Source organism: Octodon degus, unplaced genomic scaffold (genome assembly GCF_000260255.1).
Source record: "Octodon degus isolate 3935 unplaced genomic scaffold, OctDeg1.0 scaffold00042, whole genome shotgun sequence".
NCBI classification, from domain to species: Eukaryota; Metazoa; Chordata; class Mammalia; order Rodentia; family Octodontidae; genus Octodon; species Octodon degus.
This window is the reverse complement of record NW_004524618.1, coordinates 3,269,879-3,294,113: the sequence shown is the minus strand read 5'-3', so window position 1 is coordinate 3,294,113 and position 24,235 is coordinate 3,269,879. Positions and strand designations below refer to the sequence as shown.

Below are 24,235 nucleotides of genomic sequence, written 5' to 3'. Positions count from 1 at the left end.
CGCCTGCTCTCGGGGGACTCGGAAGTGTGGCTTTCCAGCTGGGCTGAGTCTCCCAAGAAGGACGTGACAGGTACTGGCCGGCGTGCATGTGCGTGCATGCGCATGAGCGTGTGTCCCAGCATGCGTGGGGAGTGGTGCCTGCACTTCTTTCCACATGCTGTACTGGGAGGAGCCGCAGCCCTCTGCTGTCCCTTTCCCCTCACTGTGCCCTCGCCTGCCCAGCAAGCCCTTTCCAGCCCTCAGACCCAGCCTGGGCACCCCGTGGGATGCCTGAGGACTCCACTGGGCTGGCTGGGTGTGAGCAGATGTGTTCTGGCTGGGCATGAGGCTCCAAGTCCCAGCTCTGCCACGTCCTGGCAGTGCCATCTGGGCGTTGTACAGCCTTTCTGAGGGGACCAGTGCTACCTTGGCTCAGCAGGTAACTAGGGCTGCCCTCCTTGGTGTTGTATCGGGGGCTGACCTGGTCAGGGTGAGACTGGGCACTCCATGTCCCCGAGGCTGGTTTCTGAGAGTCCCTGGGAGCTGGGAAGTCTGGGAGAGGTGGTGATGTGAGCCTGCCTGGGTAGGGTGGCCCTCAGCTCGGGCCTTGGCTGTCTGTGCAGCGCTGGGGCCCACTCAAGGCCTTGCCATTAGTCTTTAGGCTTCTAGGACCCAGAGGGCAGGTTTTTGGGGTCCTGCAGGGAGTTGCATGGGGAGGGGGTGTCCAGGATGGTCCTGCAGGGCCCCTTCAGTTCTGAGAGCAGAGACCTGGACTAGTTGGGGAGCAGGGCAGAGGGGTCAGGGTCAAGCGGGCTGGGCTACCCCAGGAGTTAGAGGCTCAGCCCCTCCCGCACAGTTGCTGGCAGAGGATGGAGGCAAGTCTGTACCGACCCGGGAGAGGGGCCAGGAGGAAAGAGCAGCTGGCGAGGGGCAGGGGGCATCCCCCGTGGCCCTCCTCCTGGGGCACTGGTGAGGGCCCAGCCAAACTGATCAGTGGGCCCTGGTCCCTTTTCCCCTCTGCACAGGCCAGGGAGCGGGAGCCCACTTGGCCCACAGCAATTCATTTTATCCACCCAGCGTATAGCTGAGAGGCCGGCAGGCCCAGCGTGGTCCGGAGGGACCCATGTGAGGGGTTGCAGGGCCCTTGGTGCGGTGTCCAGGCCTGGAGGGTGGCGGGAGCTTTGGGCAGAGACTACCGTGGGGTCAGGGGCAGCTAGGGGTCCTTCTCAAAGCCAGAGATCCCAGGGAGATGGTCAGGCCCGTGTGTGTGGCGGGGCAGACCCGGGAGTCCAGAGCCAGCATCCCAAGCAGGTCACCGTGCCCCCTGGGCCTCAGCTTCCCATCTGAAATCTTGAAGAATTGGATACGACAGGCAACCTGGAAGGGCTGGGCTGATAGCAGGGATTGGAGAGACACAGGCCTCTGGCTGCTTAGCCTGATGTGTGCCCCAGAGCAGCCCAGGAGCTCTGATCTGCCTCTCCCCTGGCGAGTGCCTGGCAAGGCCTGGCAGAGAGGTGGGCACAGCCCCGGCCTCCTTCCCCAGCCTGTGGCCCCTGCTCCGAGCAGCCCTGCTGCAAGGCCTTGGGAGCCGACACTTCTCCAGCTCCTCCTGAAGCCTGCTGTTCCGTATACCTGATGTGTGAACGGCTGCCTGAAGATCACTCGGGGCCTTTGGCCCATTGCTTCACTCCACACTCAGAATGGCACCCACAACACTGTCCCTGTCACTGAGGGCACGTGAGGGCGCTAAAGCTCAGAGGCTAAGCGCCCTGCCCAGGAGCGCAGAACGAGTAGAGGAAAAGCAGGACAAGACCTCAGACCCACAGACTCTGAGCACTGGTGCCGGGCACCTCAAGTGATGGCTGTGCCTAGGCCTTGTCCGTGAGGCATCAGCACACGGCAGGCTGGCTGGGAGGCTGCACCCAGCAGGGGACAATGTGCAGGGATGGAGCAGGGGAAGCCCGCCTCCTGCGGGGCAGCTGCGCTGGGAGGGCGTTGGGACAATAGGCAGATGGGAAGGCTTCTTAGAAGAGGCGTTCAGTGCATCTGTGTGAATCATAAATGTGTGAAATGGGGGACGACAGGTCTGGGGGCTTCAGGAGCTTGGGTTGCAAGATGACAGGGGCTTGAATTTGGCCTTTGTTCTTTGGGCAGCAGGGATCCAGGGGAGGTGTTGGAGCAAGGGACTGGCTTGGCAGAGGCCTACTTTAGCAGTGTAAGTTGGCAGCCAAGATTGGGCAGGAACAGGGTTCCATCCAGGTGGTGGCCAGAGCAACACAGGTGTGAGGTGCAGGGTGGGCGGGGCCAGGGCCCCAGGAGGCCCAGCGTGGCTCTGTAGTGAAGCCCAAGGCCCGTCCCTGCACCAGGAGCAGCAGCCCTGCAGTCTAGAAGAGGTCTACCCCTCCTCCCTGCTCCTGCCAAACCCTCTGTCTGAACACATAAGGCTCCTTCCACTGCCCGCCTCCAGCAGACTCCTCCACCCCCAATTTTCCGGACCTTGGCTGGGAGTGATCCAGGGCTGCCTCTGTGGGATGACGTCACCACCTACAAGCTACCAGGCCTCTGGGCCTCCCCGAGGTTTCTCATCTGGAGACTCCTAGTGCCCGCCTGCCCTGCCCAGGGAGCCTGGAGTCCTGACACCCTGAGAGGAGATGCCAAGCTGGGAAAGGCAGCCAGGAGGGCAGCAGCATCGTTGTGGCATGCCCACCCCAGCCCTTGGAGCAGCCCTCAATCATCTGCAGCCTTCCGCACTCTGCACGCTGAAGGCCATTCTCCCCACTTTCCTACCTGTACCCAGAGTGCTGGTGGTCCTCCAAGATCTCAGCCTGGTTTTCCAGGAAGGAAGGGGTGCAGGGGGATGGAGTATGGATTTCTGCACGCAGAGGGGGCTGGCCTGACTGCCCAGCTGTTGGTTGCATTTCTGCCTGAAATACGATCCCAGCTTTGGACTACGGGCTGCCTGGCTGTGCGCTCACACCCGTGTGGCACCCCTCAGTGGCACCCCTCAGCTAGGACAGTGTCATCCCAGAGGCACTCCAGGGCTGCAGTACCTGCACAGCGTGGCAGAAAGGCAAGGGCTGTGGAGTTGTTTCCCTTCCAGGGATGGCTCCCCTTGGGGTTTCCCAGAGTTGTGGCCATCCACCACCCCCAGCTTTGGGGGACACGGAGCCTCCCCAGAAGAGGACCAGGGGTCTAAGCAGCACTTCTCACTCTGGCTGCAGCCCAGGACCATGGGCTGTGGGGCCTCAACAATGCACTTAGGTCTAGCCCCGACCAGTTTGAACTGGCTATTGGTTTGGTTTGGTGTTAAAAACAGGGTTTCCTTATATATTCCTGGATGTGCAAAGTGCTGGGTGCAGGTGGGTGCGGCCATGCCCAGCTAGCATCAGTTCTTAGAAAGCTCCTCTGCGGTTGTGTGCCATTGGTTGCGCGGATGCTGGGCAGGAAGAGCAACATGTCAGGAAGCACAGGTCAGCAGCTGGTGTCCTGTCGTGGACAGAGAGATGAGTTTGAGCCCGCAAACACAGCACGAGAATCTAGTGCACTCTGGGCCCTCTGTGGGAGCTGGGGTGCGCTCCCGCCCTCTCTGAGCCTCTGACGTGCCTGGCACCTGAGTCCGACTCGAGCACCTAGGGAACGTGGCCATGGGCCCCAGGAGCTGTGTAGAGCCTTGAGACCCGTGACCACTTCTGGGGTGAACTCCCCAGTCTTTGAGGAGACTGGTAGACATGCGGTTTCATTGGTTTTTGAGACCAAAGATCTTGCTGTGTCACCCAGGCCAGTGACCCCGCGTCCTGCACCTCTGAGCTGCTGAGGCTACAGCTGTGTCACTGTGCCCGCTGGAGGACACATAGTAATGTGTACCTCAAGCTCTCTGTGGGCTTGGGGTGGTTTGGGAAGGCTTCCTGAACGCGGTGACTTCTGGGCCCTGGCTGATGTGGTGGTTGAAGCCCATAGAAACCCACCCAGCCTGCCCAGTCCAGTCAGGAAGGCGTTCGGCCTTGCTGTCTGCCCCTGTGCATGCTAATGCCTGTCCATTGGTCCAGGGACCATAGGGGGCAGAGAAGGTGCTTGTTCCTGGGTTTCTGGGGCCCTCCCCTGCACCCCCCCCCCGCTTTTGACCCTCCAGTTTCTGAGGCCAAGGGTGCTAGAGCTTCCCCACCAGCCCCAGCCCTGCAGGGCAGAGGGAGACAGAGTTGGCACATGCAGCAAGAGGGCAGTGGATGGGCCCAGCAAGGCTTCTCTGGAATTGGGGCCAGGCCAGCCAAGGCCTGGGACCATCCTGCCTCGCCTCTAGCCTTTCCTGAGCCAGCAGTGCAGGAATGGAGCCTGGAGCCGAACTTCAGGAAAAGTTGGCGGGGGGTGGGCCTGGCAGCCAGGGCTGGCTCTGGGACTTTCTTCTTGGGTTTCAAGTAAACAGTCTGGGCCCTCCTCCCTTCCTTGCCTCCACCCCCGGCTGCTCATTCGATGGGTCTCATGTGTTTCTATTTAAGGGTTGTGAGTAAACCCCAGTGATTGGCGGCCTCAAGCCCTCTGGCCGCCTCACCGGGCCAGGGCTGTGGAGAAGGCGCTCCCTCTCCCGCCCTGAAAGGAGCAGGGCTGCCTTTCCTCTCTGGGTTTCCAGGCTCTGGTAGAGGCAGGGGCCTCCTCCTGGCCTCCTCCTCCCTCCTCCTCTCTCCCTCGTTGCTCAGCCCTCATGGGCCCTCATGGGCCAGCCGCCCGCCCCCTCGCACACTGCCTCCCTGCACACCCCTGCCGCCAGAGTCTGTAGAAACTGCTGTGGTCCCCAGCCTCTGGTCCCCCGGCTTCCGCACACCGGGCTGTAACTAGCTCAGCCCAGTGGAAGGCTCGTCCCTCCGGTTCCTCGGCCTCTGTCTCTCCTCTCTCCTCCTCCCCCTCCCTGTCCCCTGGCTCCCCATGTCCCCCGGTCCCCGCCGTGCAGCGGGCCGGTGTGGGGCCGTGCTATATGGCCTGTCCTTGGGGCCCAACGAGCTGCGAGCCCTGGCTGCGGGCAGTCCCTCGGAGCAGCATTGGCGACCGAGCAGCCTCCCACGAGGCCCATGGACAGAGGGCGCCCTGGCCGCGGGGCCGTGGCCGGCCGCTGGCTCACCGCGTGCTTTCTGCCCTCGCCAGGTGCCGACACCAACACCGAGCCCATGATCCTGGAGCAGTACGTGGTGGTCTCCAATTATAAGAAGCAGGAGAACTCGGAGCTGAGCCTCCAGGCAGGGGAGGTGGTGGATGTCATCGAGAAGAACGAAAGTGGTGAGTGCCCAGCGGCTTGGGGCTGTCCACAGGCCGGCCTTACTTGTAGGCCGCGCACAGTTTTGCTCCCCCCTCCTCCCCCACCTCTGCGGCTATACGTTATTTCCATCTGGCAGGGAGAAGCCGAGAGGCTGAGGTTCCCCCTGTTGGTTTGGGCTGCAGGCCAGCAGCTTGCCTGGTGGTGGAAGAATGTCTCCCCGGCTCAGGATAATTAACTGGTTTTTGTTAATGCAAAGGCAGGGTGGCAACCCTGGTACAAGTGCCCAGCCCTGCTCAGGGACCTGTGCCATCCACGGCCTGTGCGGAAGGTGGTTTCCGGCTAAGGGGTGCTCACCAGCACCATTCTCTCTTGGGGGAACTTCAAGCCAGTGAGGCAAGGGCAGGAGAAGCCAGCTGGCAGGGGTGGGAGGAGGCGGACCTGACGTCACCACAGGGCCCGGGGCCCCAGGTGAGTGTCTGGCTGATGTCTGGACATTCAGTTGGAATCCACTGGGATCTGGGAATGGGGCACAGATGGACAAAGCCAGGACTCAGGCCAAGGAGGGCCCTGAAGGAACCACTCTTCTTTAGGAACTGGCACAGGACTCAGCCATGCCGATGGCTCCCTGAGGGCTTCTGGGTCCCAGGTTCTTGCAGAGTGGGCCAGAGTCCCTTGGTGACACCAGTCATGACAGGTGGAGAAGGGAATGCCCGAGTCAGGCAGCCAGTCTGCGGCCCCTGCAAGACACGATGGGCCCTCGATGCAGGACCCCAGTCATGGCCAGTGGCTTGCCTGCAGCCTCCTAGGAGGTTCTGTACTTGACTCCTGGTGTGTGGTTTTGCTTTCGGTTTATTTGCTGGGGCCACCCCTGTGTGCAGGAGCTTCCCTGGCCTGTGCCTGGTGGACAGTCCCAGCGGGGTGGGCCTGTTCCACTCTTGTCTCTCAGTTCCCTTCCAGAAAGGAAACCAAAGAACCTCCAGGTGGTTCTGTAGATAGGGTGTGGCTGTGGGTACAAAGTGAGGGCGACGGAGGCAGTGAGTCTCGGGAGTGGGGAGAAGCGGCCGGGGTGTCCCTGGCACCTGATCCCTCTGCTCTGGGTGGCGATAGTTGTCCGGAGGCTGAGGAGATGCGTCTGGCTCTATGCCTCTCAGGCCAGGCTCTGTGCGAGAAGTCCTTGCCAAGGAGGTCAGCAGAGACACTACCCACTGGCTGCTCTGAGTGCCTGGTGTAAGGACTGGCCCTTGTCTCCAGGTGATCACAGTGGTCTCCTTCCTGCACGGCTCTGTTCTCTTTGTCCCACTCTGATCCTCCTTCCCTGTCCCGAGGGAAGCTGGCACTGCTGCCTGTGAAGGCCTAAGACCCCCGAGACCCAGAGGAAAGAGGTCTCATAGTGGAATGGGAGGTACCAGGGAAGGGTACAGGCTGCTTGCTGCTTGTTTGCTTGGGAACCTTCACCTGAGAGAGACAGAAGCCCACCTTAGTGTTGGGTCCATTCTTCCAGGAAGCGCTGGCCTGGGGACTCCACTGCCTACTGTCCAGCCTGTCCTACTGCAGCAGGAGGCAGGGAGCCTGGGTGTCCTTGGGAGTCACATGTAAGGAAGTCACATGTAAGGAAGCTTGTCCTACTGTAAGAACCTGGGATTCCCAGGAGTATGTATGCCTTACTGCTTCCCTATCCCACAACTGGCATCTTAGGAGTATTTAGGAGTCCTGCCTGGCAGTAGGGAAGGAGGGCCTGGGAAAATCAGGCATTAGTGTTAGGCCTGGATGTGCTATCCCAGCACCTGCCCTGCTCAAAGCGCCCCACGGCTGGTGGCGAGGCCCCGGGCCCTGTGCTCCTAGTGCCACCTGTAGCAGCCCAGGCTGGCACACAAATCCAATGAGGAGATGCCACCCTAATAGTCATGATTCTTCCCCACCTGCAGGCTGCATGGTCATCCCCTCTGTAAAATGGAGGTAACTTTGTGGTCACTTGACGAAAGTGGCAGCGGAGCCCATGACCTCTCTGAGCCCTCTCCCTGGTCTGACTCCATGGCTGGGTCACTGAGTAGTGTGGCCTGGGTGTCAGCAGAGATCCCTGGTTCTACATGGCTTTTCTGTTAGTCTGGTGAAGACAGCTGCTTTTAACCACAGATGTTTGCACAGGGTCCTGAGAGGTGCGAGGGTCCCCACGCAGACCCACCCTGTCACCATCAAGAGCCAGGAGGCCTGGGGTTTACAACCAGCTTAGACAGAGGCCCAGAGCCACTGGGGAAAGAGGCCTGGACTTCAGGTGCTGGGAGGTGGCACCCTGGGGGGGGAGCGGGAGGCCAGCTGCGGGGAAGGGAGGCTTGTCATGCATCCTGCGGAGCTGGGGCTGGGAAGCAGCGCGAGTGAGGCTTTTGAACTCTGGAACAAAGACCTCGTTGTGATGCCTCTGGCCTGGGACAGGTGGGTGTGTGGAGGCGTTTCCAGTGGCATTGTTGGGGCAGCAGCCCTAGTCAGCGCCTCCTGGGGCTTCCACGGGTGCCAGCTGTCTTCCTGGGTGCCTTCTCGCTTAGCTAGGAGCCTCTTGATGGAAGGGCCGTGCCTGCCCATCCGTGCCCCACACGTGTGGCAGTGCACAGGCCTGCTGTCTCCACTCTCGTCTTCCTAAAGAGACGCAGCTGGAAGGTGCACCAGGCCGTGCATTTCACAGAGCGCTTTCGCCAGAATCATGGACCAGCCCATGCATAGAAGGCATTCGAACCATTTTTGACTGCAGAAATAGGCAAGAAGTTAAGTAATTCTCCTTAGAGTGGAAACTTGAAGGTCTGTCTCCAGTCCAGGGCCCTGGGGGATCCTGAGAATGGCTGATCTGGGGCCAAAAGTCCAGGAAGCCTGCAGTGGTGCTGCCGCAAGCTGGGCCCCTGGCACCCTCCTGAAGGGCGTCTCTGCCCACTGTGGGGCTGGTCGGTGGTGGCCGTTCCTGCTGTGGCCTGACCTTGTAGTGTGGAGGCAGGCCGCAGGCGAGAAGCTTGTGTGAGGTGACACGTCCCCTGCTTGAGATAAACCTGTCTATCGCAGGGAACCCAGAGGAGCAGAAGCAAGCGGCACTCAGGGCGGACCTGAGCAGCTCAGGAGGAAGGTTTGGGAGCACAGTCAGGAAAGGGCTCTTTCTGCCCTCCATTGCACAACAGGGCTGCTCACAGCTGTGTGGCTTTTGCCACCCATCCGGTCATGCCAGGGCACGCAGCACCCTGTGGCCCGGCCTGGGGAAGCCTCACCTGTAACATGAGCAGCACTACCTGAGCTGCCTCCTTCATAAGATGTCCTCCCCCACCCCCCGGGCTCACTGGTCTAACGTCGCAGGGAGTGGTGGCAGGGCTGTGGCCGCTCCCTTTTCTGGTTGGACAGAGCTGTCTCCAACTTTCCAGGATTGTTTCCTCCTCCTCAGCACTACAAGCCAGGGCAGGAAGCAGGGAAATGAGTCAACAGAATTTTTCCTGCCTCAGCTTTCCTGCTAGGAGTCTCTGCGTATTTCCTGGCTGTGGCGTGATGGCCTGAGGATTCGAACACTCCCTTGGAAGCTTGGAATTTTGAGCTCCTTTGGTCTAAGCATGTATTTTACCAGTGAGAAAACTGAGCCTTCAGAGTGCTCTCCCCTTTCCAAATCCAGTACTGCGGGCTCAGTTGGGTTGTGAGCAGAGGAAAGAAGCTGACACCATCTTGGCTCAAGAGATCATTGAAAGGACGCAGAGCTATCTCACTGGACCCGAGACTGGGAAGCAAATCCCAGCCTCGGGAGGGAGACAGGGAGGGAGACAGGAAGGGAGCAGGAAGTCAGTGCGAGGCAGGCAGCTAGTGTGTCCCCGCCCCCTTGTGGGGACCACGTGGACTGGAAGCACAGCTGTGCTCCTTGCCTAACTGTAAGCCAGCCTTGCTTCTCTTCCTGAGCCAAGACCCCAGCCTGTTTATGTGGTGCTGGTGTGTCAGTGCCAGACACTCTGCGTAACTTCTCGGTTGGGAGAGCTACCAGCAACTGACAATGACCTCCGGGTCTCTGTGTTCAAACTATGAAGTTTGAATTGAGTACATGCCTGGAGTCCCAGCTATTTGAGAGGCTGAGGCGACAGGATCACTTGAGCCTATGAGGTGGAGCCTCTGGGAAATAGAGCAAAGCCCCCCTAAAAGAAGAGAGAGAGAGAGAGAGAGAGAGAGAGAGAGAGAGAGAGAGAGAGAGAGAGAGAGGGGTTTGAATGTGAGTGGTTCCCAGCCATGTGGTGGGTTAGCACACCTCAGAGCAGATTCAGCGCTGGTCCGGTCAGCTGTGTTGAGGAAAAGCCTCATACGGTAAAGGGTGCCTGCCTAGCTGACCTTGGCTGTTGCTGTTGAGAGCAGGTTTTAAAGACATGCTCAAGGGTGGGGTGTTAAGATACCCAAAATCGTGGTGGCTCAAACCACTTACTTGTTTGGCAACTCTTATCTGCTGCAAAGCAAGCAAAAAATAAGCAAAGAATTTGGAATTCAAATGTCAGATGTAAGATCTGTGCTGTGAGCTGGGGCTGGAGTTCAGTGCTTTGCTAGTGCTGTGCAAAGCCTTGGTTGGATCCCAGCACCATGGAAAGAAAAGAGAGGAGTCTACTGGTACCCGTGCACCTCGGCAGAAGAGCACTTGGTGTCCTCCTGGGCGAGAGGGGCTGGTAATGTATGCCATACAAGTGTTTGCCTTTTTTAAAAAAATTTTTTTTTAATTCATTCATTAATGTATTTCACAATTTTTTTTTTTTTTTTTTTTTTTTTTTTAAGGAAGGAAAGGTTTATTTAGCTCACAGTTACTGGAGGTTTCAGCGCTTATTCTACTGAGCTATCTCCCCAGCCCTTTCACAGTTTTTGAACATTTCCTTTTGTCCCAGGCCCTATGCTGATTGGTTATACACCCTCTACGAATCGTAGTCTAATTTCTATGAGCACCCCGGTCCTCGTAGCTGGGACTGTGGGACTGTGTCTTGAAGGTGGGACAGCTTTCCAGACTCCAGGTCTCAAGGGGGCTCCTAGGCTTAGGTCTCTCAATGTGACCCACTGTACCTGAAGAGAAATGGTGGCAGGAATGAGGAAAAGATGGATGAGAAGGAGCTGGGTCAGGTGGTGGCCTATTTGTGTGGCTGGAGGCAAGATGGCCTCTGGCACCACAGAAGGGGTGCTTGTTCACACCTTTGCAAAGTTAGTGATAGGTGACACAAGGTTGCCTAGTGACTAGTAGCTGACCGTGATGAGGCAGAATGTTTTTCTCAACACTGAGGCACTGAGGCCTAGTTTTGCTTTCACACAGCTCATTTCCAGCTTCCCTGGCTCTAACACCTAGTTGTATGTACCTTCTATGGCTTTTGTTTAGAGTTTGTGCTTATTTGGGAATCACCTCGTATCCGTCAGCTTTCCCACGCCGGGACAGTGCCCGCCACACGTGCTTCAGGGAGGAGAGCGTTCAGAGGCTCACGGCCGCAGAGGGGTCGGTCTGCATCCAGCCAGCTGCAAGGCAGGCGCGCCACGGTGGAAGAGCAAGGCAGCGCAGAGCTGCTACGCTCATCGTGGCCAGGAGAAAGGGGTGGCGAAGGGCCAGATAGGGATCTCAGCATCGCAACTCCCGATCCACCCTGACACACCCCAGAAGTGTGCTTTACTAGTACCCAGGCTGCTCCCAAGCCAATGAAGTTGGCAGTTAAGCTTAACCGTCACACACCTGATTGCCAGTCCCACCTTGCAAGCTATACAGCTCCTAGAAAATGAGTGTCCCAATAAAGATAGGACAGGCTATTTCTAGAAAAGCCGGTTCATTACAGTCTGCATTGCCGATAAGTGAACTGCCATTCTTATCTCTGAAACGGCCTTGTGAGCACTTGGTTCCTATGAACCAGGCTCCTCTTGAGGTGGTGACTGGTTCCCACAAGCTCCTGCCCGAGCCGTCAGGAATGTGTTCCCCGGTGGTGCTTCTCAAATGCAGCACGTTTGCGCCGCTGCTCTGACCACCTAATCAGCAAGTCCAGGACCATCTCTGATGTACTCCACAGCTGGCTGGGGAGGAGAGGGCTGGGGCTCGAATCCCAGGCGAAGGTGGACGTCCTGGTCAGGCCTCGGGCCCTTCAGCCTGGCTGTGTTCATTCCAGGGTAAACACAGATGGTTTGGAGAATGAGACTGGGAGTAGCTCAGCAATTAAGAATGTGGGCTGCACGTTAGATAAGCCTACTTTTAGCCTTGATTTGGACCGTGGGTGACCCTGCAGAGTTTCTTGGTCTTGCAAACATGAGTTTCCTCACCTATAAAATGGAGATTGTTGTACCCATCGCTGTGGGTTGGTATTGCTGATTAAAAAGACATGCCTTGTTTAACAACCAAGCTCCATTCCTGCAACTAGGTTGAATTGGTTGCCAGTGGGGGATCAGATACAGGGTGTACATTACAATGTTCAGAACAAAGAGATGGCCGAAGGGGACTCTGATGTGATGACTTTGCTTTTATTTGCATAACTCTATGTGCAGTACTGTGATGTATAACAGAACATAAAGCGACAGTACCGTACAGTGCACTTGGCAGAAATGACAGGCATAGGTAAGCAAGGTGTCCTGTGCAAACAAGACACTGAAGCTGTATAAACAAGGTGTACAGAACTGTCCACAACACAGTCATTGGCCAGGTAGCTCCTTAAGCGAAGAGTGTCTGTCTTGGAGCAGAGCGGGTGAGAGCCCCCGTGAAGAGCAGGACGGGGACAGCAGTGCCGCCGTTTGCCCCCGTGGCCTCACCTTCCCAGCCAAGCAGAGAGGATCACACCTGGTGATTCCGAGGACTCCCTCAGCCCGGAGGCTCATGAGTTGGGCACGCAGCAGAGAGTTTCCTGTGTGGCAGCGAGGCCAGGACAAGCCCCGATGGGCTCAGGGTCACCCCTGGAGTTCTTATTTGGACAGCTGTCCTTGTCCTTTCCCAGTCTGTGACAGGAATAAGGGTGGAAGTCAGAAGTCAGAGTCACATTGATGTCCCAACAGCAGTAGCCTCAGGGGATTAGGAGCCTTCCCATAAGCTTGGGAGAGGAAGGGCCCACCCACAACACCCCACATGAGCTGTGCCTCGGTGGCTGTGCCACCTGGTGTACAGCAGGAGCACCAGGGATAAAGACTGGTGTTGTTAGGAAGGCGGTGTGCGGGAGGAAGGAGACCCCTTGTGCAAAGCCTTGGAGGATGGAGGAATTCTGACGGGCAGAGGGGAGTTCAGGCTGCCGGGTCTAGGGCGGCAAAGCAGCTGTGTGGGAGCCCGGAGAAGAAGAGAAGTGGAAGCCAGATGGCTAGGGTGGACAGAAGGAGGGCTACAGGGCCATTGGGGCGCCAGGGAGGTGTCTGAGGGCTTGTGAGCCCTGAGTACTGTTAGCCACCTGTCTGGGGCCAGCAGGATAGATGCCTGGTCCACCTTGCTTAGCTTAGACGGGTAGAGTCGATGGTGACTGGATGTGGACTCTGGACAGAGGCGACCCAACCCCTGGGTCCAGACTGACCTGGATGTGCACACTTGGAGACCCTCTGCCTACCCCTCACACACTGTGCACGCTGCCTCGGTCCCCTTTGAAAGCGACAGGTCCCCGCCCCACCGGAAGCACAGGGCAAAGATCTCTTACACAGTTTCTCCACTCTTACGTAACAGACTTCAGCAGCATGTGGTGCAGCCACTTTCTGGGGAGTATAATTTGTTGAGGCCTCGAGGAATTTGGGCTGACAAATTGCACCCTCTTCATTCTTTCCCCAGCAATATGCCTGATTGCTGATAGGACAGACTTCAGTGCTTGGATGTCAGTGTGGTGCCGGGGCGACCTGAGTGGCTGCCCTCATCCCCTTCCACTTCCATCACCTCACCCTCAGGGTGCCTTGCTGTCCTGGAATCTGGGCCTCCTGGCAGGAGGAGCAGCCAGGAACCCAGTTAGCTCCGATGTCCTGCCAAGCTGTGTGGGGGGAGCAGCTAGGGCCCCGTGGGGTGCCCTGTGTTGGGGGCTGAACTTTTGAATCCCAGAAAATGAGAGGATGCTTTTGGCTCATGTAATCCCAGGTTTACTTGTCTCTTCTGTTTGAAATATGTTGTACGAAGGTATGATTTTGATGTTATTTAATCGACCCGGCCCTGGTTCTATCTGTCCATTCATTCATTCCGTACTGAGCATCGAATGCAGGGCCTTGTGCATGCTAGACAAGCGCTCTCCCGCTGAGCTACACGCCTCAGGCCTCTTTCTTTTATTTTGACACAGGGTCTCAGAGTTGCCCGGGCTGGTCTAAAACTTGCAGTCTTCCTGCCTCGGCCTCCCATGTACCTAGCATTAAAATGTGTGTCACCAGTCCTGGCTATATGTTCCTGCTTAGCTGGTATCTTTGAGGCTCAGGCTAAAATTCCTTTTCCTCTGCTAAGCTTTTATTGGATTAGGTGGTGGGGAAGTAGCCCAGGAGCAGCATGAGAAGTTCGAGGAAGCCAGACTCAGCAGGTGTGCCAAGGACTAGCATACAGCGAGCGAGCCACTCGTGGGGGGCCAAGGTCTCCTGGGCCTCTAGGAAGAGAAAGCAGGCTTCGGTGTGGCTGAAGCGTACTGCCTCAGTTTCTTGCAAGAGATTTTGTGAGCACTGCGCCTTTGGCTCACCAGCTCCTTAGGGAGGGTCTGCTTAAGACACCAGGCCCTTGGCAAGGAGGGCTGGGATGAGAGGCTGGAGCCTGTGCTAGGCCCTGGCTGGCGCTGATCAGGACCCGTCCCACGTGGCCTCTCTCTGTGTCCAACCAAATGGACCTATTCTGGTCCTTGTCCCCCAAACCCACACCACCAGAAGAACTTCTGCCACCTTCCGGCCTCCCATCCCAACCCTCAGCCCTCAGTGAAATCCTGCAGTGAGGATGGCTGCCATAGCATGCAGTTGTGCAGTCGTCAACAGATACAGCGCGCTTAGGCTGGCCCTGTGACATGCTCTAGCAGTCCCCATCTCCTCAGGCATGGGTGACGGCTTCTGGGACTGTGTCTGTGCCTGCCATGTGAAAGCCCAGATGCAGAGACAGTGAGTAGCTTGTATGTCTGGGCCACTGCAGTGTACAGGGGAAGGCTGGGTGCATCCAGTGCAAGCCAGGCGCAGGGCAGGCTCCGGAGAAGGTGGGCCTTGGACAGGGGGCAGGCCAGTGCTGTCGCAGCACCCAGGCTAAAAGGACCTGATGCCCTGTGTGGGCCGCAGAAGCCCAGCTGCCAAGTGACGTCTCCTCCATGACAGGGAGTGCTTCTTGGCAGTGGAAGGGCCACTGGGAAAGATAAGCCAGTCTGCAGCAGGGCTGCCCTGCCGCACAGCCCTGAGCTCTAGGCGCTGAGCCGTCTCTGCAGCCCCAGGAAGGTATGGCATGTGCCAGGGTGCCCGGGCTGCTCTCCCTGCAGAACTGCTCACCCCAGGTGGGGCCTTGCAGCCTGGGGCCGAGGATGGAGCCAGGCTTACAGAGACTCTGACCTCCCCTGTCAGACTGGCCTCAGGTATCTCTGTAGGGGAACACAGAGCAGAACTGCACTGGCATTAGCAGCCCCCCTTCAACCCCCTTCATGGGGCTGCAGACCAGTGGGGAAGGCAGGGGTGCCCTTGGGGCGGGGCTGTTCCATGGCTGTGAGGCTCTGAGATGCAGCTCTGCCGGCTCAGCTTTTTCAGCCCCTGCTTCCCCCGGAAGGGAGTGAAGCTGCTGTTGAGGTTGGCCAGGCACCCAGTCCTGGTGTTCTGGATGGCGTCTTTGTCGTTTATTTGCTATACTTGCAGCCCCAGCCCTCCCTAGCTTGGCATGCTCACTGCCTTTCGCAAGATTTTAAGAAGCTGTGATGGGGGAGTGGGTAGCGGGTAGCAAGTAAGCTCGGTAAGGATCCAGGGCCTGGGGTCCCTGCCCTGGCTTCTGCAGCCCAAGCTTGATCCTATGACCGCTAGGTCACCAGATGGAGCTTTCTGCCAGCTGCAGACACCCGCTTCTTGTCCGGGCACTGGGTCAGTGACTGCCACTTGGCCAGGGCTAGGGTGTCACATTAATGGGCAGTGGTGGTATGCCACTGTGGAAGGCTTTGCGTGAGAATCTAGGTTCTAGGCCCTGGCACGGGTCAGTCAGGTGACCCCAGGCCAGGCACGCTGCTCTCTGAGCTCTGGCTCGCCTCATCTGAGGGACACAAGGGCAGTCAGGAGTGGCAGCAGTGGCCAGCTTCCTGTGTGGGTCCCTTGCTTCCTGGCCCCTGACTATAGGGAGCCCTTCCTGGTCTTCGTCTCAGTCCAATGAGTTTATATTTGTAATCCCATGGATAAGTTATTGGAGTCCCATCAAGTTAATTCCAATCTATCACTTTTGATGCAACCCATGGCGAGAATAAAGACACTAAAGCATATTTATAGGTATGGGAAGCCAAGGGGTCCTAAGTCCAGCCATGGTGATGGCTATCCAGAACAAAGGCCTCAACCCAGGACCAAACCCAGGTCTTACTCAGTCATGAAGGAGGAGTGGCTTGAGGATGAATGACTGAGAATTACAGGAAGTAGGGGAGTCCTGTGAGCTGGGCAAGGCAGGAGGCCTGCATTTACCTCTGCCGTATGCAGAAAAAGTAATTCGCATTATACTATTGAGGTAGTGTCTAATGTTTTGGGGTCCAGTGCTTCAGCTCTGATGAGTAGTCTTTCAAGCCCTAGGAAGTCATACCCTCTATCTCGAGGCTCTGTCCCAGCCAACAATGTGGATATTGGCTCTTCGTTCTGACTCATATTAAAGAGCAGCAGGCATAGGCTTTCAGGGAAACACATGTGCCGTCTTCAAAGACTACTACCAGCACCTCGGCTAGACCAATATGCATTGCTTAAAGCCAGTTGAAGGGTTAAGGAAAAGTCCTCGCCACTCTGTACATACCAGTACAAGGAAATAGGGTCAGGCACAGCCAAACTGGACATGATTGCTCTTCTTTCAAGGAGAGCTGCTCAACTGGTCTTCCACACTGACCCCTGCGCTCTTACCAAGCTGGGCAAGAGGCAGCCTCCTCTCCTCCTCAGCCCTGGGGCACCAAATGCAAGCCCCAGCCAGTGCAGAGGGAGCAGGTGGGAGCATGTGGGGCATTCGCCCAGGGAGACCGGGCTTTGGCCAGCTCTGCCCGGCTGGCTGAGTGGGTCCGTGGCTGCAGATGTCTCAGGTTTGTAATGAGGATCACAGGAGGCAACTTGGGAAGGAGCTTGGGGAGGCCAAATGGTTGGCATATGGGGAAAGAACAGCTGAGGAAGAGAGTTGCGTTTCCCTGCGCCGTTTCTGTACTATGACAGCAAAAGGACATTCATGTGTACAAATGTGTGTGCGCATACACACGTGTGCTTGGTTGTGTTAGTGCTAACACAAGGAGGGCCTTCAGGGGAGGAAGATGACCGTCCCTTGCTCTCTCTTCCTGTGTGCATCATCAGCGGGTGGCGGGTGAAGCTTGTTTTCCAGGACAGCACTGGGAACAGCAAGAATCTGATGAGCGTTGTGGAATTTCACATTAGGGGTTTGGGGTGGCTTTCCTAGCTCCTTCTGATGTTTTGAAGAGTTGCTGTGGAGAGCTGCTAAAAGCAGAGGGCTAGTGGATGTCTCTGGTCATGTCACATGAGGACAGGCTTGTCCCCATGAGGGAGGCTGCCTCCCCTCGGCGGCGGCACTGCAGGGTTCCAGGGCTGCACTGCCAGAAAGCCAGCAGAGGACCATAATCACAAACAGGCCAGCGGCTCGCTTACAACCAGAAGTGTTAGTGTAGCTTCTTGGCTTTGATGGGGAGGAATGCGCTGTTCCTCGGCCCCTCCCCCGCCCGGCTCAAGTTAAACAGGATCTCTGAAAGCCAGAACTCTGGGGCTTAAAGGGAGGGCAGGGATCCCCCAAGGCCCGGCAGTGGAGGCTCACCGTGTGGCTGCTGGGGCTGGGATTGCTCCCTGCCTCCTTTCCCCACTGGGGTAAAGTGGGAAGGCCTGTTTCCAGAGTCCATCTTATCTGCTGGGCCCTCCTCAGTTCCAACTTGCTCACCAACCAAGTGTCCTGGTGTTTTCTGTGAGGCGCCTCAATGTGTCAGGAGGGGGTATCAGAGAAAGTGCTCAGCACAGGGGAATACTGGGGCTCTCCTCCCTCCTGGCTGCAGTCCAGCCCTTGCAGGGGCTGCTTCCCACCCCCTCCTCAGCCCCCAGCACCAGGCAAAGCCCAGGTCGGAATTCATGCTCAGGCAGCCGTAATGCTGCTCCGTGGAGGCCCGGCTGTGTGGGAACATGCGTCCCTGGCGTTGAGAAGATCAGGCCTCGCCTGGACCTTGTTTCCGACAGGGTAGGATTGTAACTGACCACCCTTGGAGGAGGAGGCGGAAGTTACGTCATTGCCCAGGCTCTGCAAGGGGAGAATAGGCAGGCAGGGGTCTGGCCTTGCTGGCCCCGTATGAGTCTATCCTATCTGCTGCAGGCTCCAGCCCTGTGTCCCACAGCCTGCTGTCCTGCCAGATCCAAATTCTCCTTGGACTTAAAAGGCCTCCACTTCCCGTGGAGCCAGAGATTCTTGCCAACACTGACATGGCAGCAAGGAGAATGAATCTTGACTTCCGTCCAGCCCTCCTTCCATGTCCCCGTCTCTCAGCTCCCTCACGGTGCCCCTACCACTTCAGGGTCTTGGGAGAAGAAGAATCTTCATTCTGGAAGTGGCTCCCAGGTAGCAGCCTTGCAGGCTGAGTAGATTCAGAAGCAGGTTGAACAGGGACTCAGATCCAGAGATGGCACAGGGAGTGAGGGAGCGCAGCATCCACATCCAGGCTAACGCACATTCCAGAGCTGGGGACTGGAGCGGAGGACAGATGCTACTAGACCATGATGCTCCTGGATGACTCCTACTAGACCTCCCCACCATAGAACTGCCTCTAGAGCACAGTCTCGCCACTGAGAGGCGGGTGCCTGTCGAGGCTGAGGACTGGGGGTGCCGAGGTCGGGCTGGGTGAGTGAGTTCCCTGGTGTTCAACCCCGATCTCAGGTAGCGCACTGACTAAGCTGGCCTCCATTCTCCACGAGAATGGAGAAATCCAGAACGGAGCAAAAAAGTGAGCATAAAATGAGGAGCTAGAGGTCAGACATTCATTCATTCATTCATTCATTCATTCATTCATTCATTCATTCCCCCACCTCTGTCTCCTGATGTGTGACACAGAGGTGGGCAAGGAAGACCTGATCCCTGTCTCCCTGGAGCAGATGGGCCAGAGGGCAGCCATTAGCTGCCTGCCTTGACCCCGCTGAGCGGCTCTTTGGGTGCCCCCCCCTCTCTGGTGTTTGAGGTGGGAGGTACCAAGGATGGGGGGGTGACTGCTCCCCTCATTGGTGCTCACACGTATCCATCAGCACTGCCTGTCCATTCACTGATGAGAACCAAATTAGTGTCAGAAGGAGTTCAGAGAACAAACTCTTAGCTCACCACTTCAGAGACTCCAGGATCCTCATCCTAGCACAAGACTATTTAGGGCTCAAGGCAAACCCAATTGCTGCTTTCTGGCTACTTAACACCAGAAACCTGACTGGCCATTTCCACTTGAGTCTCTCCCCTCACAGGAGTGGGAAAGTAAAGCTCAGGGAGGCCCCAAAGCCCAGGGACAGCCCTGCTGAGGGGAAGGCATGGACAGGACGCCCTGCGTGACCCCTCAGGAGCCCATCTGAGGTAGCCACACTGGCCTCTCTCACAGGGCACACAGGCCTCCTTTCTGAATGCATCAGGGAGCTCAGTGCTCTGCCCTGGGGTCCTGCTGCCCGCGCACCAGAGGAGCTCTGCCTACTGGGAGTGTCTTCCTGCCAGGTACCTGGGGCCAGAGGAACAACAAGCAGCAGCGCCCGTTTCCTGTAGGCAGATCTTCTGCGTAAGCAGAGCGCTGAGAGCCAGAGTTACTTCCTGAATCGGGAGCCAAAGGAGGGACCACCGCCCAGGGGCTGAGGTAGCTCCCCTGGATTCTAGCAGGGCAGCAGTGCTAGTCACGATAGTGTGCCCTGCTCTGGTCCCATGTGACGGCAGGAGCTGGGCTCGAAAGACTCCGAGGACAAAGAGAAGGAAGACCTGGAACAGCTGCAGAAGCCAGGGCAGGAGGAAGCCGCGCTAGTCTGTCACTGCAATTCACTCTCACCAGCTCCTACCAGGTCCCTTCTTGGTCTGAAACAACAAGATGGGCAGGGCCCAGCCTTTGTCCTCAGGGGCTCTTGGTCCAGCAGAGAAATATGGCCCAGTCAGACTTCAACCCTGGGGCAACCAGGGCAGGAAGCCAGGATGCCTGCAAGTGGAGACTCACAGGAACTTTACTGAGGTCTGAGTAGAGTGATGAATCAGAGACCAACACATTCAGGAGCAAGAAGAGCGAAGTAGCACTTCCCCTGGGCCCCAAGAAAAGCTCTCGCCCAGATCCCCTGTCAGAACGGCCGGGGTGTAGCCGTTCCTCCTCTCAGTTTTCCTGTCTGTTAAATGGGGCTAACACTTGAAGCCCACGTGGCTACTAGAAAGGCCCACTGAAGGATGTCAGCCAGCGGCGTTCTCATTCTCCTTTCCTTTCCCTGACAGGCAGGAATGGGCTGCCTTCTGCGCAGTAAGTTCTGTCGGGGTTCAAATCAGGAGTCCATCAGATTCCTGAAATTGCTTGGGATCATAGCCATTCTGCCAATGGCCTGGCAACTTTTAAAAGCATTTTCTCCTGTCATCTCAGAGCAAATCTGCAGGAGAGTGACTTTGTTTCTCTTCCTTTCAGAAGAAAAGATAAATGGTTTGCATAAGACCTCAGGCCCTGCTGGAGGTAGACCCAGGGGCCCCTGCTGAAGCGAGATCAATGTTGCCCAGAGAGTGGGCCATGCAGATGTGGGTGGGGTGGGCACATATTAAGTGACACTGAATCCCTTTGTGTAAAGGCGCTTTGTTTTCTTTTGCTCCACCTTGGGCTAATAGGAAGGCTCCACTTGGGCTCCTGTGGTGTCAGTACCTCCCGGACCCAGCCTTAGTATCCTGTTAGAACTCGCCTTGGCGTCTTGCTAAACCTTGAGGCATGGTTGTCTGTGTTTTTCCAGTTATCTTCTGTTCGAGGTACTGCTTTCTCACTCCATGGAGCACAGACAAAGGTCTTTCTGAGAAGCATAGAGTCAGCTCACACAAACACACTTGAAAGTCCAGTCTAGGTGTCACCCCAAGGAGTACACAGGTCGGTGTCTCAGGGCTTGGGGAGCTGCAGAGTTAATGGACCCCGCAAAGACGGACTTCTGGGCACACTCCAAGGCTACAGCCTTCCAGGGTGACACCAGCGGTTCCAAAGTTCCAAGTGGGAAAGGAGCCTGGAAAGAGTCGGTGTTCGTGGTGGCTGCCCTGCTCTCCGTGCAGCGAGATCCGTGTTTTCTGAGTGCTGTTGACGTCATGCGGTACAGAATTTTTGCAAGCCCTCTATTTAAAATTCCCCAGAAATTAAATAAAGAAGGTTCAGAGGGAGGGATACCCTCTACCAATTGTGGAGCGGGCTTGTTTTGTTTATGGAGGTGGGTCTTTAAAGTTGCAGTTGCCCCCATTTTATTTTTGTCTAATTGAAGAGGGGCTGAGCTCAGCTGGGAGGAGAGGGTGGATACCAGCTTTGAGTGAAACCAACTTCAGGGCCAGGCGGCTTCCCGTTCTAGCTGAGAGAGCAAAGAGAAAAAAACACGCAGACTACCAGTGTGTACTTGCAGAGAGCTGGCTCGGCGAGCAGTGAGGACCAGGGCTGGGCTCCGTCGCCCCTTCTGCAGGCCTCGACGGCAGGTGCGGTGCCCGCCGGCCCCAGTGCTTCTCGGCACTGCTTTTTGCCGTCTCTGCCTCAGGGAGGCCACATAGTTGCAGATTCGCATCCCGCTGCTGCCGCTTTCCTTAGCCCTTTCCTAGGCTGTGCTGAAGGAGCAGGTGGCATCTGGTGTGGCGTTTGTGTTTTGAAACTCTATTCTGCCCCCACCCTGGTTGACAGTGGTCCCAGGGAGGTGATAAGCAGTGCTTCTGCCTTACACGGTCAGAACGGTTTGTGCCATTCCTGTTTTCTTCCAAGCCTTGAGGTTTATTTCTGCTTGGTGGTCCACAGCTGTGGCTGCCTCCCGTGCTTGCCCCCTGGTAAGAAGGTGCAGGCTGCAGATGTAGCCACTGTGTTGCGGCACAGCTGGAATTAACCTTGGGCTTTCCTTCCATCAGGTGTACTTTTATGGCTGGAGTCGGTAATCCTGGTTGTTTCCTTAACAATTTACTTAGTTTAAATTAAAAATAAATGGGCTGGCCAGATAGCTCAGTGGACTAGAGTGCCTGCTTAGGCAGGCGCAGGGACTGGGGTTGGATCCCTGGTGTGCCATGCCAGCCAGGCCCCCAGGGTGCTCTGAGGCGGCGACTGAGACTGGGTATGGTGGTGCACACCTGTAATCCCAGCACTTGGGAGGCTGAACACAGAAGGATCACTCCAAGTCCAAGTCCCAGAAGCGGGCCCTGCCTGGCTTCTCCTCCACTCCGTCCTTTGCTGCCAAGCAGGCCTGACTCTCAGGAAAGCAAAGACATGGCTGTTACCCCTGCCCCACCAAGAGGAGGCCCTGTGGCAGGGTGGGACAGGGACACTGTACTAAATGTGTAGTTATAGCCTGTACTAAATACATTTAAAATAAAAATAAAAAGCCCGGTGTGGTGGTGCACATCTGTAATCCCAGCACTCAGGAGGCTGAGGTAGGAGGAGCAGGGTATGTTCAAGGCCAGCCTGGAGACACAGAGAGACCCTGTCTCAAAGAATCAAACATAGATAAATAGATTACACGGGGCATATAGGTGCACAGCTGTAATCCCAGCTGTTCTGAAGGCTGAGGCAGATCTCAGATTTGAAGCTAGTCTGAGCAGCTTAGCATGACCCAGTCTCAGGATTATGGTAGACAGACAGACGGGCAGACGGAGGCAGAGCATTCTTAATGTGAGCCGCAGAGCACATGGTTCGAGGATGCAGTGGAGGTGCTGTGTGATGTGAGACTACCTGAAGTTTGAGAAGTGCTGATCCCACCTGGCAGTGCCCTTGCTTGGGAAACTGTGTGGGAAATCCCCTTGGCCGGTGTGTCCCTGTCCCACCCTGCCACAGGGCCTCCTCTTGGTGGGGCAGGGGTAACAGCCATGTCTTTGCTTTCCTGAGAGTCAGGCCTGCTTGGCAGCAAAGGATGGAGTGGAGGAGAAGCCAGGCAGGGCCCGCTTTCCTGGGCTTGCCATGCAGTGGAGAGTCAGGGAGCAGAGGGAACGAGCCACTAGTGGGGGCCCCAGTGGAGGCACCGTGCCTGTGCGTGCAGCCTTGAACGCCGCCCTCTGCCGCAGGCCTTGGCGCCAGTCCCCTTGCCACGCCTCCCACCAGGCACTTTGGGCCTTCAGAACTTGCTCCTCCTTGCTGCCAAAAGAGAGACCCACACTAACCACATTGCCTGGGATTTCCCAGTTTGTACCAAAAACTTTGGCATAATTACGAACAGTGTTCCTGTTTGCTGCAGAGAATTTGGATAGTAGATGATGTGATCACTGTTCGAAGCCTCGTCCTTCCTTCTTCCCCTGGGAGGCTAGCACGGGGTCAGGTGGGACCTGTCATTACCATCTGCTCGGGCCTTTCCCTTTGGCTCCTGATTCTGGCACAGCTTGTGCTAAAAGAGACACTGCCACCAGCACAGCATCGCCGTCCTCCTCCTGGACTGATTAAGACATCCAGTGGGACAGGCTCCCGTCACATCCCTGTGGACATGCCCTGCCGTCAGCTCGAATCTGTTAGTGCAGGCCCTGGGCACAGACCAGGGCCTGCAGGGCTGTGCTCGGGCATACTCGGGCCCACAGAACCCGAGGCTTGCGATCTGTCAGACCTGAGTGGTCTGGCCCTGTCTGCTCGTGCTGCACCTCCCTCCCGCAGCGCCTGGATTAGCGCGAGGTCCCCTCCCTGGGCTCTCTGACCCTTTCTCAGGGAGTCCAGCCTGTGTTGCTCCTGGCCGCAGCCAGCATTAAAGTTGCTGAGCTCTGCTCTAGAATTTCCCCTGAAAGCCTGGGCCTTGCCCATCTTGTATCCTCTGGCATTGTCCCCTTCTGGCCCCAGGACTGCTAGTGGCCAGGGCAAGGAGCCTTTTCATTGGCCATTTCTTGTGGCCAGCTGATAAGAGCTGCCTTTCGCTGCCACGAGTCCACTTGCCCTATGATGGTCAGCAAGCACCTCTAGTGCAAGCAGCCACTGCCAAGGCTGCGTGGCAGCACGCAGACCCCGCCGTCCCTGCCGCTGCCTCCCTGGGGCTGTCCCTGGCCCCAGAAAGACGCCAGCCTCTCCTACTCCTCTTCCTTCCCTGGAACTGCAGGGGAGGCCTGCTTTGGGCTCTGCATCCCCTTGCCTCACTCTCCCAGCCCTTCTCTCCTGCCATCACATGATTTACGATTATGTTAGACTCTACCTCTGTGTCCTCTCTCCTTCAGAGGCACCTTCTCCTCAAGCATGTCTCCAGGCCTGCACCTCCATGTGTAGTAGGGTGGGCAAGGGACAGCATCTAGCGGTGGCACCCCTCCTGGCCTTTCCCTTGGAACATCCTCCTGTGACACACCTGGCTGTCCTGAGCTGGAGTCATGACCCTTCCACTCTGCCCTCACCGGCACCATGCCACCCACCTAGCCTGCCACCTCCCCTCCCCACCTCCCGCACCAGATTTTCGCTGCCTTCAAGTCTCCCCCACTGCTCCCTGCCCCTCAGTCTGATCTCTGGGTGCCTATGGTTCCCTCAGCATCCCCTGCATCAGCCTCCACTATCTCCCCTGGCTGGGACAGGAGGGGCCACCCAGACCACAGCAGTCTCATAGGGCCTTACCCTCGGCGTGCCAAGCTCCTTGCCCCTGCTTCACTTTGCCCCTCCTGCAGGAAACTCAGGCCATCTTGTACTCACCATCCACCCCCTCCCCCGCCAATGCCAGGGCCCCAGAACAAACCCGCACATTCTCAGTGGAGACCTTTCCCAGCAAGGCTGAACTCCTGGGACACCTGTC

General features: G+C 57.2%; 1 protein-coding gene across 2 annotated transcripts in view; it reads left to right on the top strand.

The window, feature by feature from the left end:
• Nucleotides 1-24,235, top strand: part of Sh3pxd2a (SH3 and PX domains 2A) — a 200,343-nt gene that overhangs the window by 142,609 nt on the left and 33,499 nt on the right. The window contains exons 7-8 of one of the 2 annotated variants that reach the window (XM_004631506.2): nucleotides 26-70; nucleotides 5,113-5,244. In XM_004631506.2, coding sequence (XP_004631563.1) covers nucleotides 26-70; nucleotides 5,113-5,244 — 177 coding nt within the window. The remainder of the gene's footprint in view (nucleotides 1-25; nucleotides 71-5,112; nucleotides 5,245-24,235) is intronic. The other variant, XM_023715639.1, reaches the window with a different exon arrangement.